The 19,702-nt window shown below is 41.4% G+C and overlaps 1 protein-coding gene across 3 annotated transcripts in view; it reads left to right on the forward strand.

The window, feature by feature from the left end:
* The window catches only part of NT5C2 (5'-nucleotidase, cytosolic II), a 61,576-nt gene that overhangs the window by 17,747 nt on the left and 24,127 nt on the right, over positions 1-19,702 (forward strand). For all 3 annotated transcript variants that reach the window (XM_033066119.2, XM_033066118.2, XM_033066120.2), the window contains 2 exons: positions 839-959; positions 13,129-13,202. In XM_033066119.2, coding sequence (XP_032922010.1) covers positions 859-959; positions 13,129-13,202 — 175 coding nt within the window. In that variant the 5' untranslated portion in view covers positions 839-858. The remainder of the gene's footprint in view (positions 1-838; positions 960-13,128; positions 13,203-19,702) is intronic.

Here is a 19,702-nt window from a genome sequence, read left to right on the forward strand (position 1 = left end):
GACTTGGACTGGTGAGCTGAGCTGACCCACCTTGAGGCTGCTTCATAACCCCACCAGCAATACAGCAGCACATGTGTCTGTGGAGGAGCAGGCAAGCAGGATTGCCCCAGTGTGCTAATAACAAAATTGGGAAAGATGCCCCTCTTTCTTCACAGCAGGGCTCTCCTGATGAGGACTGTTTGTAGTTTGGCTGTGACAACCAGCACTTGAGAAGGGGTGCTCATGTTTGTGAAGATCTGCTGGTGAATATTTGCATCGCTCATGTTACAGGTTTGCAGCTTGTTCTTGCTCTGCCTCAATGTGTCTGACCTGCAGAGGACAAAGGATCATCTTTCTACTTTCCTTCCAATTGTTTCTGCTAATTTAGCATCAGTTCGAAGCTCTGTCTTTGCCTAGAGATCAAATGGCCAGGGACAAGGCTCTTTGTTTTCACTCTGTTGTAAAAGTGGCAAGGTCATTCCCAGTGGGGTTTGTAGGGTTTACACTGCTGAATTTATCTCACGTATTAAAGGTTTTCTATCACCTGCAGCTAATGCATATTGGTAACTCTAGAGTCAAAAATACCCCTTTTTAGCATTGAAAACAAGGTCTCTGTTTGTAAATATGTTTTCATCACAATGGATGGGAATATCTTTGCAGCCATGTAGAGCAACCTTCCCAGCTCTCTGTTTTAATATCTCAAAGAGCAGTGTCTTACTTGACCTGCTTGCTCAGGTCATTCCACTGGGTACTTTGCAAGACTTCCTGAGTTGCACAGGAGTTCCTTCATACCAAGGAAACAGACAGTTTTCTGGCAAAACAAACCTTGAACTTAAGCAAGCTTTTCTGTCTCTTTCAGAAATAAGTAAGCATTTGAAGATGACAACCTCATGGAGCGACCGACTTCAGAATGCAGCAGATCTTCCTGCAAACATGGATGGACATGCTCTGAAAAAGTACCGCCGGGAAGCCTATCACCGGTCAGTCATCCGTGAAGCTCCAAAACTGAACATAAACCCCACATTTCTTGGTTTTGTGTTGTGGTTTTAGTTTTTTTTGCTTGTTAGTAAAACAGGAAGGTTGTTCTTATCTTCTGTGTGGAAGTGTTGGTAGAAGAGAGTTTAGGAGATGGCACAGTATTGGCCTGAAGGAGTTTGCAAACAACTGAGTTGAGATACATGTACTAGAGTGAGAGGGGATATGCTTCTTATTGCAAAGATTAATCAAAGTCAGATTTTGGATGGAAGCTTTCAAGTCAATAAATACTCAGTGGCAGAGGTTTTATGATAATTATTGCAGGCTCACACTGGGAGAGCAAAGCCTTAGACAGTGGAATGCACAAATATGAATAAGGAGAAAATCAACTGGGGTCAGAAACTGTTTGAGAATTACACCTAGTGTGATTAACTGTGTGACCACAGGAGCATGCAGGAGCACTAGGTAAGGGCTCAGCCTTTTCACTATTAGGTGTACCTAAAACCATCTTTGCTGTAAAACAATTACAGTAAGTAAAGAAGATAGAGTTCAAATGTTATCACTCTTAGTTTATAGTTTGGGAATCAAAGTGCAGGCACTAGGTTGTTTTTACAAGATCACATTGGAGGTTTGGTTGAGCCAAGAATTTAGTCCACAGCTCTCAAGGTTCCAAGCACAGAGCATAAAAGACAAATGAAGTCTGTATCCTTATCAGATGTCTGGACTGCTACAGAGTTAAAAACAACAGCATCTACTAATTGTCAATATTCTATTTGTGGGAGGAGTATCTTCAAAGTTTAGCTTGGTTATTTTCAGGAGTCATACAGTGTGATGATCAGAGGATATTCAGCAGAAGGGGAAATGTATGTCTGATGTAGAAACAGAAAAAGAAGTCAGGTTTCTCAACCTCATGCTTAAATGCCACGTCGCATTTGTGATTCACATTGGTGGTATTTCTGGGGAAGTGCTTTGGAACTGTTAGATATCTTTTGATTCTCCAAGTGGAATCTAATTTGAGAAAAATGCCTTAGTGCATCATATGATTTGCCAGGTTGTGCAAGTTACAGTGTCCAGGGCTAAGTAATGGATCCTGTGTTGCCTTTCTGAAGCTTTCCAATTTTCAATGAATATGTTTGAGCAACAAGTCTTAAGTGGTGGCATTATTTAAATCTCTCTGTCAGCTGTTTTGTCAGATGTGGAAGCATTTAATGAATGTAACTATATATAGCATGAAAGAAGAGAGGTATTTTATACCATTCCCTGTCAAAAAATCTTCACCTTGTTGCAGTCATTGACAGGCTTACCTTTGTGTCATACATTTATTTAAAACTTCAGCTGTGTTACTCCTGATTCAGATTGATGGAAATCAAGTCAGAGGAATGCCTATAATTTTTTCTAAGTATTTCCTTAACATTTGTTGTGGTTAAATGCTGACAGTTTGCTAAATGTTGTACAGGATCCAAAGGAAGGCGTGCTTGTCTTTAAGAGCTCATACACTCAAGTCCTCATCATGTTTAGCCTTACTTGTGTAAGAAGTCCTTACTTTCAGAAAGAATTTCCTTATGGAAGATGGGAGTGCAGTCATGTAAAGGAGGGTTTTCCACTAGGGACCGGGACCTGGTAGCCCAAAATTAGTTTGTGGTAGAGTTTTGGTACCTGTTTTTAGCATCTAGAAATGTCTTATGCGGAACATACTGAGCAGAAATGCTGCTAGCATCTCACATTTTCATGGAAAGCACAACATTGGAAGTACATTAAGGGGAGGCACATTTTTGTTTTGGAATTGCTATCCGCTTTCAAAGAGAGAGAGGGAGGGAAGGAATGGGAGAGAATGAGAGAACCTGATGCCAAGACTGTAGTATAAATCTGTGCTATTAATGGCTTTGGTATACCAGTTTCATGGGAGTTATTTTGATAATCCAGTATTGTGAGAATCTGAAACAACCTCATTCCAGAGGCAGTGTTGTCAGATTTCTATTTCTGGTAGTTTTCATGGTTGTAGTGTTAGCAGATGTAATGTTACTTTAAAAAGTGCAAACATAACATGATAGAGTATGACTGAAGTTATTTCCCCTGTTTTATATTATATTTTTTAGTGTTTTATTAATGCTTCAGATGCAGAATACATATGCTGGTCACAGCCATGAGTTGTAGGATGTAAATTTCTTTCACTAAGGTCCAGGTGTGCTCTGTCTCTTGGATATTGCTGAGACGCTGCAAATTTTATGGAAAAAGAGAGATAGAAAATACAAAGTATCATTGTCAAGATTATTTTCTTTCTCTTTCTTCTTTTTCTTTTCTTTTTCTTTCCGTTTTTTCCTCCTTTTTTTCTTACTCTCCTTTTTTTCTTACTTTCCTTTAGTAGCTAAAGGAAAAATCCTTGAAAACATTAATCTAAAGTGACTTAGAAGCAAATCCAATAAGAATATAGAATTTAAACATACTATGATTTTGTTACCCTAAAGCTGGTCAAAGTTATTTTATGGGCCCAATCTGAAAGGCTGGAGGAGCTTGGCAGCTACACCACATTTACAGATGAGCATAAGTGGGCTAGCTTTTGTTACCTGTGGTGAAAGCCTAGTTGAGCTCAAAGTCATTCAGCAGATTTTCTTAATGCTGCTAGGAATGCTTAGTTTTCTGAAGTGTGAAATTTAAAATACTTGCTTCACTGTTTATTTGCTTCATGTTTACTTAAATACCAGTGGAGATACCTAGACCAATCACTTTGACATCCTTGTTCTCATGAAGTACACCAGATTTTATATGCTTGAATTGTAAATGAATCCAGATGAAATAAGGGGGAAAGCTTCAAAAGCAAAATAGCTTACCTTAAAAAATTCATATAAATGTTCCTGTGGCCATGAAACTTCTAAAAAACTTTAAAAAAATTACCTCTGAAGATGCCACTCTAATAGTCATAGTTTATGTTGGTCATTCTTACTTGGAATGTGTTTTTTCGGTGCTGCACTTCTAGTTGTATCATAATTGATGGATGGATGTTCAACATACAATAATTGTTGGCAGAAGTCCCAGTTGAGACTGGTTTAACTGGTGCAGTGCATACTGACTCAGTATGATGACTATATCATAATCATACCTGAATCCCATGGGCAAGAATGTTCAGAATCAATTTTTTGTAGATATAGAATCGGAAAAATCCGTTGGGGAGGAGAAATGGTGGGGTTTTATCTTCAGGGAATTTCTGACAACTTCAATGAAAGCTTTTCTTTATCTGGTGTTGCTGTCAGACCTTGTTACACAACACTGCTGGCGCCTGTTGGAGGTGAGGTCTGAAGATGAATTAATATGCAAGCTACATGTTACTCATTCTCTAGCAGAGGTCACTGGTAAGAGGATACTGCATTACTGTGCTGTTGGCAACACAGATTTTAATGCGGAAATAAAATGGATGTGTAGTTCTTGGGAGGCTTTTCCGTGGTGTGTGTGGTTGTGAGGCCACCTCCCTTGTGTGCTGCTTGTTGACTTTTCTGGGTAGAGGATAATCACTAGATCATTTGTTCTGGAGGAGCACTGTCATTTAATGTGATTGTAATTAGGCAAGAACTAGGTTGTCTCTGAGCCACCAAATTGCCCTAGTGTCTATTTTTTAACTTGGAGTGAACACTTCTAGGCACCCTCTGGATTATCTCACATAGCTCTTTAGGGTTTAAATAGCAACACCATCTAGTTAAAGCAAATAATGGAAAAAGTTGGTGTTCCATCCACTCTTGTTACTGACAGTTACCAAGATCCAGGAAACAGGTATTTGCACTTATATTTATTTATCTGTGGTTTTGGCTTAACAGAGCAGTAAGGCTGAAATGGCCTTTTTTGTTAAACATACTGGGTTTGGGAAGCTTCTACCATTTTGCATTAAAATAATTTGAGACTTGTGGGGCTTCTGTTGTTGCTTTGATTATTGGGTTTTTTTCTTGCTCTCTTTGTTTACTGGCTAGTGCAGAGCATATGGCATCATGATTGCTAATCCTAATTCTCCTGCTGACTGCTGATAGAGTATTAAATAAGTTGCTTCATAGTTTTGTACTTCAGTTTGCTTTCAGAGCACCTTATGGTGGTGATATAAGTGATTTTAGCTGTTACTAAACACTGAGATTCTGGATTAAAAAACAGTATATGCTTTAATAATGACAAAGCTAAAGGATTGCCAATTGATTGTTTTGATTTCATGGATTAAAGATGTACTTAGCTTGTTCAAATTTGTAGACTCTGGGCTATTCACTGCTAATCTTGTTTCTTCACTTAATTGTTACTGGATCATCAGTAATTGCAAACAGGTGGAAATGTTGTATAAACAAGGCTGTGAGACTTGAAACTGTTCATCTGTTTAGTTGGCTGTATTTAAAGTTGCTTCAAAATGATCAGTTCATTGAGGTGGAAAATTAGAACAAATCTCTACCAGTCTGAAAGTGCTCTTTTCATGAAACACATTTGGACAGGCCACGTGTGGTGTATCCATGTATTGGGTGGCTCTGAAGGTTCTGCTGGCCATGGTCTGTCCTGCTGTGTCTGAGCAGCCTCCTGGGACGTGGATGGTGGCATGTGTGTGACAGAGGGCAGCACGGCGTGCCTCTCTCTGGTTTGTTTTAGTGCTTTAGACGCTGCTGGAGGGAGAGGGAGCGGCAAGTCTGCAGAATGGGTGAGCTTATAAAAAAGCACACCACTTGCCAAATTAATAATAAAAAAATGACATGGTAAATGTCCCATGATCCTTAGCTTTAATAGTTTCAGGGAGCAGACAAGTGTTATTTTGGGATGGAATCCATATGTGAGCTTCTTGGCACTTTGCTGTTGCCTGGGAAGAAAACCCAAACAATGAAAACAGAAATGGGCAATGCTATCTCTCTGCATCTGATTCCTGTGGAATTTCAGAGGGAAGTGCTCATAGTTGTGTTTCTTCATCATGCTTTGAAGTTCCAGTCATTACTGAATTTTCCAGTTTTATGGCACTCTAACTGTGCAAGGACAGTTAGACTGGTGAAATTGTGGGGCAAGGTGTTGGAAATGTTACAAGAAGTGGCCAGGAAATTTTTATGCCCTTCTTTTGTTTCCCCTGTTTGATACTATTTCATCCCCTAAAGTTATCTCAAGCCCAAATACTTTCTCTAAATGTGATTACAAATATTCAGAATATTCATCTCTGGTTGAAAAAGGAATAAAATATTTAACTCAAAAAAATCTAGAATTAAAAAACAAACCAAAATAGTATTATAAAAAGTAATATATGGAATGGTCAATACTTGCCTAAAGAGGCAGGACTTAGCCAAAGAAACAATTTCATTGGTTTTAAAAATTTAAAGTGGTTTACAGTAATTTCACGAATACAAGCCGCAGTAATTTGACAAAAATTTTGGTGGAAACCCGGAAGTGCGGCTAATAGTCGGGTGCGGCTAATATATTAATAATTTTCTGACATTTACAACCCCAGACGTGCCAGCCAGAGTGCCGAGCCAAGCACCGGCCAGTAAAAGCCGGCATTTCGCAATTGTTACAGTGTTACCGTGTTGCCCTGGCTCCCTGCAGGCAGCACGGGGGGCGGGGAGAGAGGCGGGAGAGCTCTCTTTCCTCCTCTGCTGCAGCCCAGGGGAGGAGGGGGGGGGGGGCGCCGCCATTGCCGCGGCCCGGGAAGCTGACGGGGGGGGCGCCGCCATTGCCGCGGCTCGGGGGGGCTGCGCCGCCATTGCCGCGGCCCGGGGAGCCGACGGGGGGGGGGGGCGCCGCCATTGCCGCGGCTCCGGGAGCCGACGGGAGCCCTGCGCAGCCATTGCCGCAGCCCGGGGAGGGGGGGGGAAGTGCGCGCCGCCATTGCCGCGGCTCGGGGAGGAGGCGGGGTGCTTTGTCCGCGCCCGCCGCCGGCGCCACGGGTGCGGGAAAGCTCCGTCCCCGCCCGCCGCCGCTGCCGTAGGAGCGGGGGAAGCTCTGTCCCTGCCTGCCACCGCGGGGCAGCGCCGACCCGGGGTGACCGAGCCCAGGGGCAGCGGCGGCCAGCCCCGAGCGGCAGCACCGGGCTGGGCCACCTGGCCCCGTCAGCGGCCCCTAGTGGGCCGAGCCTGCACAGCCTTAGCTCAGCCAGTAAACCCTGCCCTCCCGCGGTTCTGTTACTAATTGCACGCGGGTCCTCGCTGCGAACGACAGAGCGGCTTATATTCGTGTGCGGCTTATCTATGGACAAAAACCGAAATATTTGCCAACACCCAGAGATGCGGCTTATACTCAGTGCGGCTTGTATTCGTGAATTTACTGTATTTCTTCTCTAAAGCAGCTATCAAAACATCTAGCATCCAAAGATGAGAAATTTTGATGATATGGTAGTATCTTCTTTAGATTGCTCACATGCTTTCTACCAGATAAATAAGGTCAGTGGGGGAGTTTGCTGCTGCTGGTGGAAGTCAGCTGTGACCAGAACTGTAATGTCATGCAGTGACACAAATCCCCAAGCAGAGCACATCTGGGGACTAGCTGGTCATACTGAGAACACTGAGTTGTCATAACAGTAGAGGGATTTTTATTTCATTATTTGCCTCTTTAAAGAGGCCACGGGGAACTTGGGCGTGGGAGACTATTAAAAGCTAATCCATTTAGTTCCCATTATTTCTTTTTAATTCTTCTAGCTTATTAAAATATGGAAGTTGTCCATAAAGTGAAGATTAACCAAAGTTCCTAAACCCTGAGTAAGCGGGAATCTGAGCCTTCTGGCTAGTTAGGCCGTGTTTTGTGGTTGGCTCAAGCTCAGTTGTCCACCACAGGCTTTTTAAAATACACATATAGGTTATGCTTAGCCAGCTCCCACAGTATTTGCTGTTCCACACAGCAGTGTTGCAATTTTCTTTGTATTTATTTAATTTCCAGTGAAACATACTGCCTAGAAAAATGCTGCAAGGTATTTCTAGACACATTTGGAGAATGATTATAAAGTGCTCTGTTCCAGAAACCTTGCCTCACATTGTTCGTTTTCATTTCCTGGCCATGAGGAATTGTGAGTCATGTTCCTCATTAATTGTAAAGTTCTGTGCATTTTATTTATTTTTGTAAACTACAAGACTATGGTACATGCAAACTATTGTACATGCCCTGTTTCATTCAGCGCACACAATCCTTTAGAGATTTTGCACCAATAAAATAAAACCATTTCTCCTTCTCTGTGTTTGCTCCTCTCCAGTGTTACTTGAGAAGAGTTGGGATTTAGGTTCCTGCTTCAGAATTGATTGACAAGAACAGTAACAAAATCAAGATCAGTTCTCTTGTAAAAATATAAAGTACTGTGAATTGCAGGGTTGTGGCTATCGGGACTGTGTGATTCCCCTGCTGCATGCTCAGCAGTTCCTTCTTCCTTGCAATACAACACATTTTTCTCTTACCCAGCATAATCTGTAGAGCTCAAAAAGAAAATAAATACTGTAGTCATTGAGAGCCTTCTGCTGTGGCCAAGCTGCAGGGTTTAGTCTTTGAGGAAGAACTCATGAGAGTGGAAGCATGCTTTGAGGTTTCCCTGAAACAGCTCCTCAAGTCCCTTTTTCCAGAGGTGGGGATCTGTGCCAGGCTAAGCCACCCCAAGTCCAGGTGCTGCTGCCCCAATCCCAGCTGTGCTCAGGGAGCCCATGGAGCTGGAATATGGTCCCTCAACACCTTCCCCACATGCTCCTCACCTTGTGTCACTCCAGCCAGACTGCACTGGGAGTCCAAAATGCAGGAGCCTCACAGGGATATTCCTCAGAGCAGAAGTGTAAAGCTTGGGTTTTCATCAGGAGGAAAGGATGAAGGCAAGAGAAAGGCAGTGTCCTGTTTGAGGAGGTGCTCTGGGTGCAGCCAGGTGTGGAGCTGGTTTTAGGCACTACTCACCTCTGCCTCAGCACAAGGAATGCAGAGGGTGTTCTCATGCTGTGCCTGCAGTTTGTTCTGTCTTACTGCCCAATGCTGTTAAGTTTTTAGGTCAGCTTAAATTTTAACTCCAGTGCTTCCAGTTAAAGTGACTATTTTCTAAATGGAAAAAAAAATCAGGGGAAGGGAGAGTATGATTTCTTCTGATTCTGGCAAGTGGGAAAATTATTCTACATTAAAACTTCCTTGCCTAAAAATGTTAGATCGTTATAGTTTTCCTCTTATTCTGACATTATTTGTACTGTTTGTAATCTGGAAGCTTCTTTGACTTTGTTCATCTGGATGAGCTGTAAAAAACTTATTTCATCCTTTCCTTTCGGGACCAGAGGATCTTTTCCCTCGGGTGCCTGAGGTTCTTAGGGCCCTCAGGTTGCTCTTGCTTTATAGTCATTAAAATAACTCTTGTAATTTCTCAATAGCATGTGTTCTGAGGAGATGTTACCTTTTTATAACTAACAGGCACAATGTCAGGTTGAATGGACCTGGAGAAATCTGATCTGATGGAAGGTGTCCCTGCCCGTGGCAGGGGCTTAGAATGTGATGATCCTTAAAGTCCCTTCTGACCCCAAACCCTTCTGTGATCCTGTGGTTTGATCACTATTCTTATAGTCAGGCTGAGTGTACCTTCAATTAGAATTTAAAAACAGTTTTGAAATGGGCTAAGTCTGCAGCTTCTGAAAAGCACCTGGCTTTTCCTCAAAACTGTCCTAAAGATTTAATCTCAGCTTTTAATTTTAGTTTCTGGGACACTGCAGATATTTACTACTTTGAGTAAAACCCCGAATGAAGCCGGTCAGTTTCTGGGAGTAAATATTTGTAAGTAACTGCTTACTCCCTTGTCCCTAGGGGAGTACTGTTCATGGCAGATTTCTTTATCAGGATTTAAAATTGAGGTCCTGAGTGCCTACAGAATAAACCAATATCTATCTAGGCCTTCACAAGAAAAGTGAAAATGGTCCCTTTCTTTTTTACTTTTCCCCTCACTGTTTAGTCTGCATTTAATCTGCCAAGGCATATGCAAGTTTAAATTGATTGAAGTGTTCTCATTTCCTATCCTGAACATGTTGTGTAATAGCCTTCTTCAGTTTTTTTTTTAATATTTGCTCTGTCTCACTCCAGCACTGGTGGGTGAAGTAATTAGCACATCAGATCAGTTGGTAGGATGCCTTGCAATCTGCCAGGTTGGGGTGATTAGACCCTGCCAGTGCAGTTTATAGGTCATGGGCAATAACTGCAAATTAGTGGAGAAAGAGGCATCTTCACCAGCTGTTACCAAAGGGCGCTGCTATGGTAATTTTCACATTTCAGTCAAAAAACTTATTTTGGAACAAAAATGTACTAATGGGTGTTATTTGTTTTGTTGTTCGGAAAACTTTTCCAGATCTTCAGTCTCAAGGTATGTTGGTTTTGGGTTCAGTTTCTAAATACTAGAAAAGCAAGGGATGACAATCTGTCAGAGGTTTAGAGATCTTTCCATGGTTTTTGGTCAGTTTGGTTTCATCATCATCTGAACACAGCAGGCTGGACTGGAGCAGATCTCGTGGGTCACAGCTCCCTTGTTTCTGCCTTTCACAGGCACTGTCATATTACCCTTTCTGTGAGTGCATTCAGCTGTGTCTTAGTACTTGAGTACTTTGTTCTCATTTGGGAAATTTACCAAATGTTGCAATTCTGAAATGATCTTGTGATCTTCCTTAAATTTCCCTTCTTGCTCATGTCCTGTAAAGACAGTCAGAAAACTGTGCTGCAAGGATTAAGCCTAAAGGCAAGACCAGACTGGACTCTGCAGGTTAGACAAAAAATGTTGCAAGTGTCTCCTGGAAGTATGTTATTCCTTCTTAAAGCTCTGCATTTTCATAAACAAGCTGCACAAACATGTGATCAGAAATTATGTGCTTGAATTAGCTAATAAATAATGTTTCCTGACAGCAGCAGCAGCATGTAATCATATGCATTATACAAAGTATCAGACTGTATTTAGTACTAAATAGTGCTTCTCCTTGGGCTCTTGTAAATCAGAACTGTCTCGATGTTAAAAGGCAAACACGGATTCAGGTTGCAGATTCAGGTAATTTGCTCTACCTACTGGAAAGCCAACTATTTCAGGAGAGAATTTTAGTGAGTTACAAGCCCATCTCATATTTCCAAAAGGCATTTCTTAACCAGTTTCCAGTGTTCATCCTATCACTTTGTCTTCTTTAGGTAACACATAAGTCTGTTAGAAAAAAGGGTCATCTATAACCTCCAAGGCCCCTTAGTGACAAGCCTCATTGTCAGAAGCAGGCACTTTGCCAGGAAACAGTGACTCCCAGAGAGAGTGCGCAAGGTTAGGGGGAAAGTGTACTATTGCCAGAGAAACTGTGTTCCAAGTGGATTTGTGTGGAACAACAACAATATCCAGTGACTGGTTAAATTAGCCACAGATGTGTTTTCTAGAACACTGTCCAAGAAGATATACAGTACTTTAAGGCTTGGTTCAGGCATAATGATCTTCTGAAGTCAAATCAGATCCAAGCAAAATTGCACGGGTACCAGGGAAGCTTTAAAGGAATTCTGTAATATGATTCAGACAAGTAGATGAATCAGACTGCTGCGAGTGGAACAAGGAGCACGTCCGTGAGAGATGAGGTAAGAGGACTGCACAGCAGCCTGGAGTGAGCTTTGCTGTTAAAATCCGGGCTGTGGCGGATTGGCACGGCCGGCGGGACGGGCGCGCTGTGCCGGGCGCGCTGTGCCGGCACCTGCCCGCAAGGTGCGCGCGAACAGAATCCCTGCGGGGCTCCCTCCAGCTCTCCCGAATGTAGGAGCAGAATCCCTGTGGGGCTCCCTCCAGCTTTTCCAAAAGTAGGAGCAGAACCTCTGTGGAGCTCCTTCAGTTTTCCTGAATGTCGGAGCAGAATCTCTGCAGGGCTCCTTCAGTTTTCCTGAATGTCGGAGCAGAATCTCCGCGGGGCTCCCTCCAGCTTTCCTGAATGTCGGAGCAGAATCTCTGCAGGGCTCCTTCAGCTTTCCCGAATGTAGGAGCAGAATCTCCCTGGGGCTCCCTCCAGCTCTCCCGGCTTTCCCGAACGCTCAGCTCTGCACTTGCCGTCTCCATCGTGTCTCGCTGTCCCCCAGCCGCGCCTCCAGCCCGGCAGCGCTGCCCATTCCGCGTGTTAAGAGGATAATATCTGTGCTGAGAGCAGTGCACTTACTAAATATTTGGAGAATTTTCACATGCTGAAATTAGAGTACAAGTGAAGGCTCTGGGACTTTTCTCATACAGGAGAATTTTGTCTTGGCATCACAGCTCGAGCAGTGCATGGGATTTCGGTCTGAGATGGGTGTTGAAAAGCTCAACTTCCCTCCCACAGAGCAGTTGACTTTCATTTTTAGTTCAGATAAGCCAGTGGAAAGAAGTCCTGTTGAATTACAGATCTGCTTTATGCTTTAAAGTTCTGGGGAAACATAAGCAGCTTAGTTGCTGTCATAGTTGGAACAGGACGCAAGAAAAGCTTTTGTTGTATTCTCTGACCTATTTCTTTACCATGTTATTTACTTGAACTAAATTGGATATCATGTATTAATGTTGTCATCTAAAAGGGCCTGGAAGTATTCAGCCTAGTCTCATTGTAATAAGCATTAATGGTAAAAGTTGAATTTACAAAATAGCAGTTGCCAAGTTTCAGAGGAGTTACAAATAAAAATTTTCACGATAGAAATGTCATGTCTTGTGTATGAAAATTTTTCTCAGTTGTTTTTTTCAGATCTTTATTAAATGTTTTTAACAGTATTGGTGGAAATGTGATAATGGATCTATTTGGGTTTGCTTTGAATTTCCATATAGTTTCAAAGAGAAGGCTGTGAATTTATTCACAGAAATATTGTTTTATTTTCCTTCTTACCTCTTATTAATAATTTGTTTTAATCGAGCAAATTTTATTGCTTTGCACCTACTGTTTCCAGTGTCATATCCTTTGAGGTCTGAATTCTGCTTCAGCAGTTTTGCACTTGTATTCTTAGGAATTTTTGCAGGTCACATGGAAGGCCGTGTGTGTGTGTGCATGCATGCGTGTATGTCTTTGGACAGCATACCAATAATTAGAAAAATTCCACAAGGTCATGGCTTTGCTTCAGGAGAACTCGCAAAAAATGAGGCTTGACTCTGTTTTCAGGTATATTTGCTGATTTTGACCTATGGAAGCCAGACATCCTGACAGTGGCAGAATGTGTTTGTTCTAAAACATGAGTATTTTGAAAATGCTTGTACCTCTGGTGATATTCCTTCTCTCTTTCCAGGGTCTTTGTAAACAGAAGTTTAGCCATGGAAAAGATAAAGTGCTTTGGTTTTGATATGGACTATACACTTGCTGGTGAGTATCTTCTTAAGTTTTTTGAACACTGACTTTGTTAAGAATATTGTTTCCTGCTGAGCAAAGAACAGCAGAGAGTTGATTGGGCTACTCCAGTTAACAGGTGCTTCTTCTATTAGTAAATGTATACTTCACTATTCTTTGCAGTTTCATTTTAGGAGTTTCCTTTAAATTTGTAATCTGGAAGCTGTATTTGGTCAGAAGCCATGTTACTGTGGTACAGTTTCAAGTGATTATGGGTGTCGAGAAAACCAAAGCTTTATAAGTCTGCTTCCTTAGATTCCACTGTATTTTGACAATGCCCCTTGTGCATGCTTGACTTGGAGTAACAAAGTGATTTCTTTCATCCTTGTTGCACAGAGCAGGCTACACCTTTGGCCAGTAGATTCTCCTGTGTCCTGGGAGAGTAATTTTTGAATAGGTTTTCCTCTTTCCCCTTTCTGGGTAAGCCACATCAGTGACTCATTTCAAGAAGAGGCATGGCAGGGGGAGTGCCTTGTGTCAGCTGAACAAGTTAATTTGTAAAGCTTTGCCCATTCTTTATGACAGAGAAGCTTTGGGAGGTTGCATAAGATCGTTTAGTTTCGTAAAATTGTTTGCATGACCTCCGTCTTTCAGATACTCAACAGGCAACTTCCCTGAGACTTTTGATGAGAGGAAATAAAGCTACCATTTTATTCATAGTCAGACTTGCATTTTAAAGAAGGAAAAGATAAAAAGTTTGCTTCCACTTTCCTAGGTTATAGTGTCACACAGGCTGTAACTGAGGATGCCATGTACCATCCTGCCTTCTTTCTCTTTACCACTTCCAAGGTTATGGATAAAAAGCTCCTATCACCATTAATATTTCAGTTTAGAGTTGTTGTGTATATGAACTGAAAAAATGTGAGGTAGAGTGTCAGGGTCACCTAATAATAGGTTAGTGCAGTATGTCAGCTATGGTCATCTGGTTACTGTGTACTGAGAAGCAGTGAGAGATGAGTAATGTGGCTGGGGACAGTGTGAGGGTCAGAGGCTAAGTGAAGGGCAGGAAGGTTTCCTATATAGGCTCATGGCTCATCTGCAAGGAGCAATTTGGGAGACTATATTACAGGTAATTGCAGTTTATATTTAGATCAGTTCCTTGTGTTCTTTTATCTAGAAGGAAGTAGTTACACATAGGAAGGTTTGGTTGTTCAACAACTTATTGATACCTCTGTTTAAAGTTCTTGCCACTTTTTGAGTAATGAAGTGTATCATTGTTAATCTGTGCTGGATGTGACTGCAGGCACGTGCTTTCTGTTTGTGTTTCCCAGCTGTGACAGTCTTATGGCAGTGCTTTTAAGGAGTGCATGAAAAACAGTTGTTCAAGAATAAATGCTTTTAAAAAAAAGAAAAAAGAAAAGTTGTGGGTTTCACTGCAGCAACAGAAAAACAACTTCTGTGCCTTTTGCAAAGGAAGTGGTAGCACTTCCCAAGGACCCAGGTGATCCCAGTGGGGCTGGTGTGGAACATGAAGTTTGTTGCTTCAGCACTGTCCTCACTTATTTGACTGTTCATTTTGCTCAAATGTTCCTTGTTCCTATAAACATAGAGCAAATGTGTTGTTACCCACAAAATGATGCTTAATTTGATGAAGGGAAAAAATGTGAATGTTTCAGGCATCCTAAAGCAGTACCAGGGACATAAAAATATGGGGCTTCCAAGGCTGGAAGATCACAGTGCTCCAGTTGAGCAGACAAAGTGCCTTCAAGGGACTTGAGTGACAGGGTGTGAGGCAGAAAAAGAAATGGGATGTGGTCTGAGCAGAAAACTGAAAATCTGGACCCCTCTGGGGTAAGCTGCTGTCCTGTGACTTCTTCCCTGGCACAACAAAGATAATAGTTGCAGATCATTTCACTAGCAGTTGTGAGAATGTGATTAGGTTGGAAAGCCTCTTGCAGATGAAAAACATTATGACTGGTAAGTACTATTTCCCTTTTTTCCACTCAAACTGGAAATTAACCTTTGAAATTACCTGTTTATTTTCTTATGTCTCAGAGTCATCCTTTCCTCTCTGTGGACTTTTATTATCTGACCACTATTAGCTATTTATAGCTTGCATACAAGAAAAAATACCTATCCACTGCAGGGGCTTTAAGAAGTGCAGTGTTAGAATATGATTACAATTATGATAAATTAATTGGAAATGATAATGAAGAAGCAGGACAAGGGAAGTCTTTCAGTAATATGCTGTAGTCAGTGCATTAATGAGACCCTGTTGTGTTTTCTGATTGATCACATTATCCTTTACCCACTCTTTTCACATGGACACACTACTTGTCTTGTGTAAAAAAAAGAAAAAAAAACAATGTAAAAAGCCAGTTTATGTGTAATTTAACATCTGGAAACGGTATCTGCATACCAGATGGTGCATGCTGAGCAGAAGCCTTTTGGACACCATTCAAAACACGTAAATAGGCCAAGGAAAAGAACAGAAGGCTCTCCAGTGTCATTAGCTCCTCATCTAGTTTTCTGCATTTGTACTTTCAGACAGTGCTAGGCCACTTTTCTGTAAAGTTTTTTCAAATATCCCAAGCACAATCTTCCTATTCAACAACTTAAGGCAGGCAGAGTCATCAACCCTGCCAAAATCTGTATGTGACATCCCTTTCTGTTGTGTACTTTCACATCAGAAATAGACTGATGACAGTCATACATTTGCCAGCTCAGAAGAATTATTATTTTGATATACATTGAATTGCCTGTCTTGTAAAGAAGTACTCCTGTCTCATCTCTTCTTTCCAAATCAATGACCACTGGTAGCACCAAAAGTCTTCCTTAGGAGGTGGCTCTGTACCAGAAAAGTGAGAATAATTTCATGTGTTTTGAACTTTAGAAGCTTGACACAGTTTTTTTCTTGCAACTTATAAATTTAAGGATACAAATCTACTTACCATAACCATATTTTCTGTCTAGAATAATCTTAATTTTGGTAGGGACATGGCATTTCCATTTTGAAATCTATCATAACAGCTATCATGCACACACTGCAGTGATTGTCTTCTACTGCCAGCATGTCTGAGAATGTCAGCTGAGAGTAGTTTTAGTATCATCATGTTACATTACACATAAAGTACAATTTCATGTGGTATTTTATAGAGTAGTATTTCTTAGAGTTATTAAATTAAAGAACCACTTAACTCAGAATTTAAAAGAATCCAAAGCTGCCTGATATAGCGTTTCCACAATGGTTTTGTTAGCTTTCAGTCCAAAATTGGGTTAAACTTTGAATTTTGTAAATAGCTCCTGTGTTCCCTGATTGTACTTGTCTTTTTTCTTGCATAGGGTTGAGAAATACTGTTAATGGTTGGGTTGGGCAAACAAAGTATTTTTGTGTAGAAGAGCCTGAAGGTTTTAGCTTTTTCTTCTGAGGAATGATGGACCTTAAATAGCTGAATTTGTAATCACAGTGATTACATCTAGAATTCATTTTGACTTCTGGGAAAATAAAATGAAAGCAAATTGAAATAACTCTCACAGATTTTAGATTTCTTGCTTTCCCATGAAGGATTATTTTTGTATTCTCATGGGGTAAATAAGATCTCTTACGTGTATGTAAACTCCCAAATCTTCCTAGGTTAATGTTCTGGATACACTAATACTAGAGGCTCAGAAACTGGCCTGTTAAACTGGCTGTTCCCTTCCTGTTCAATCTGTTTGGGAATCACATTTAGTACATAAAATAGTGCTTTTTAAAGGGAGGTGTTACTGGGAGGCAGGTGGAAGGAGCAGGAAGAACAGCAGGGATTCACTGTGGTTGGTGTGCTTAGTTAAGTAGTTGCTGTTTAAAGTGCTGCAGCAGTTGACACAAGCAAGAGTCATAGCTATTTCAGCCCTTGCTGTTAGTGGAGGTTAAGACAAGTTTCTGTGATGTTATGCAGCCCTTCATTCCCTGCCTCTGACCTTGCTGCCTGCCAGCCTGGGAGCGAGGTCCTGCCCGTTCCCTACGGTGCCCTGGCTCCTTGGGAAGCCATGGTGTTACACCCAGGGCTGAATTTGCTGTCGGGCAGAACTGAGAATTATTGAATGATTCCCGTTTAAATTGGAGAGATTGAAGATCCTTTTGTAGTTATTTTTTGTTTGCTAAACAGTAGTTTCATTTATTATCTGAATTATTCATCTCTGCTTATTCAACCAGCCAGAAGATCGACAGTCACTAACAATTCTGGTCTGCCTGCCTTTTTTCACCAGTACTGTCAAAACTGTTCGTGCTTTAGTAAAGGAAAATGTTGCATGCAATCCAAAAGATTCACAGCCTTCTCTGTTTTGTGTTTACTGCTAAGTGCAGAAAGTAAAATAAAGGTATGTCAGTGGAAAGTCTTCACTGTGACACTCATGTGAGCCTGAGGAGTTGGTGACACCCATTGGAAATGCAGCAGAGAGATCAGTTTCACACAGCATTTTATTTGGCTGCTTCCTACTCAGTGTGAGCTACACTTAATTGTTAGATCTGGATCCAAATAATGCAGGAGGCCTTGGCATTACCAGCTCTTAAATGGGACAAGCTGCACAAGGTGATGGATAGATGTCCCTTGACAGGAGCAGAGCTAAAGCAGTGGGGTTCCCAAACTGGCTGTAATTTCACACTGGGCCATTGGCAGATGGAGAGGGATAATAAGAATTACAAACTCAATTGTGCTTGAAAAGATTCCTCTGTGACTATTCTTCTGCTCCAAAAGTTACAACCTTGTTGAAAGTTTTATCTTCTGTCTCTGAAGTAGATAAGAGGTAATATCAGTAGACAGGATGTTTTCATTTGGAATGCTTTTCCTGTGCTTAATTCATTGCTGCTTCTGTGTTCTCCAGAAATTGATAATGAAATTATCAATGGCTGCTGAAAACAGTTTCAATAAAAAGGGAGGGGAAATGAGGCTTGAAAAATACTGGTTTTATTGTGTGCAAATGTGATTAATGCAGCGTAATCTGATTGGAATATAGCTTGTGTCCTGGAAACATTGCCAATTTAATGCCAGGGTTTGGTGCACTGCAAAGATTTTATTGCAAAATTGCTTATACTTTCAGCTTGTAGCATTTCCTTTCTCATCACATGGGAAAAAGATATGGGAAAGACGGCTTTAGTCTTTCCCAACCCAATCCAAAGTGCAACATGCATAAACAGGTTTTGCCCTTTCCTCAGGTAGGTGTTCCTGTCAAAGCCATCCTTGCAATTTGCAAGAGGAAAATTTTTCACACCCTTGTCTTATTTTTAAATGCTTTTCTTTACATGTTGACTCTGGAAAAGATATACTCAGTCAGAAGGTAGAACTGGATTGTTGCTGCGTGTGATCTGGGAGAAAAGGTGACAGCAGAATTGAGAATTGGTTCTTCAGTCCATCTACTATTTTTACTGTAGCTGAGTCTATCAGGTTCCTGTGTTTCAGTTTGCACAACTGAGAAATGTGACTCATGAATTTGTACCTTGTATGAAAAAATTTCTGGATCACACAAATGAAAAACAAATTATAAATGTGGGAGTTTTATACATGAAAGATTAAACTGAATGCTTCAACTACTGAGCTTATAATGTAAACAACTAAGCATATCTGAATGTCAGTTCAGGAGCTTTTACTGTCTGTTTATTAGTGCTGAACTCTAATGCAAATGTTCTAACAAGGCTCTCCTGCTTAGGTTAAAAGTTTGCCTTTAGTTTCATTGTGATGTAAGAACTACAGGCTTTGAGGCTCTTTTGGGGAGATACTAAGCAGTTCTGCTTCTATCCCAGTTTGCTGGATAATGCAGTTCTTTGTGTCGTACAGAATGTGGTGACTGGAGAAAGGAATTGGTTGATGTGCAGGAGAAGGCTTCCAACTCTCCTAGCCAGGACCCGGAGATGCCCTGACTGTTGCACATCTGCTGTCTGCCTTTTCACATTGCACATTGCCAGTTTGACAGGTGCAGATTTCGCAGATTTCAGAGGCTGGTTTAGCCATTGGTCTTTTAAAGCTAAAGGCAGATGGAGAAGCCAAACTGTTCCGAGTATGCTTTGAGCTGGATGTCTTTCCAAATACCAATGCAGTGGTTATTGTCCCTGCTCTCTTTGTGTTGCTGCTCTTCAGAGCCTGACCATTTAAAGCTGTGTAATGAGCAAATGAGGTCTGGAGCTGAGGGATCTCACATGCTGGCATTGGGAATGAGGAGTGGAGAAAGCATGTGTTGCTTGCTCTGTCCCAGTAAATCACTGACTGACAAACTGCTAATCTGCTGTCTGTGGATTCTTGAAGAATCAGAGTGATAAACAGAAGCTGCCGAAAGAACCAGTCTTCACAGTGTAAGGAAAGTTTCAAAAGCTGCTATACTCTGTTTTCTTGCTCTTAAAAACATGATGATAACACCAAGCTGGGTCAGCAGGCTGTTAGTATACCAAGGCTCTCGTCTCGCCAGATGATGAAAATAGGGAGGCATTTTTCAATCTAATCGACCTCCTTATCTAGTAATCTTAATACCACAACAGAAGTACTATTAAGTTGCAAATACCCTTG

Source organism: Catharus ustulatus, chromosome 8 (genome assembly GCF_009819885.2).
Source record: "Catharus ustulatus isolate bCatUst1 chromosome 8, bCatUst1.pri.v2, whole genome shotgun sequence".
Taxonomy (NCBI): Eukaryota; Metazoa; Chordata; class Aves; order Passeriformes; family Turdidae; genus Catharus; species Catharus ustulatus.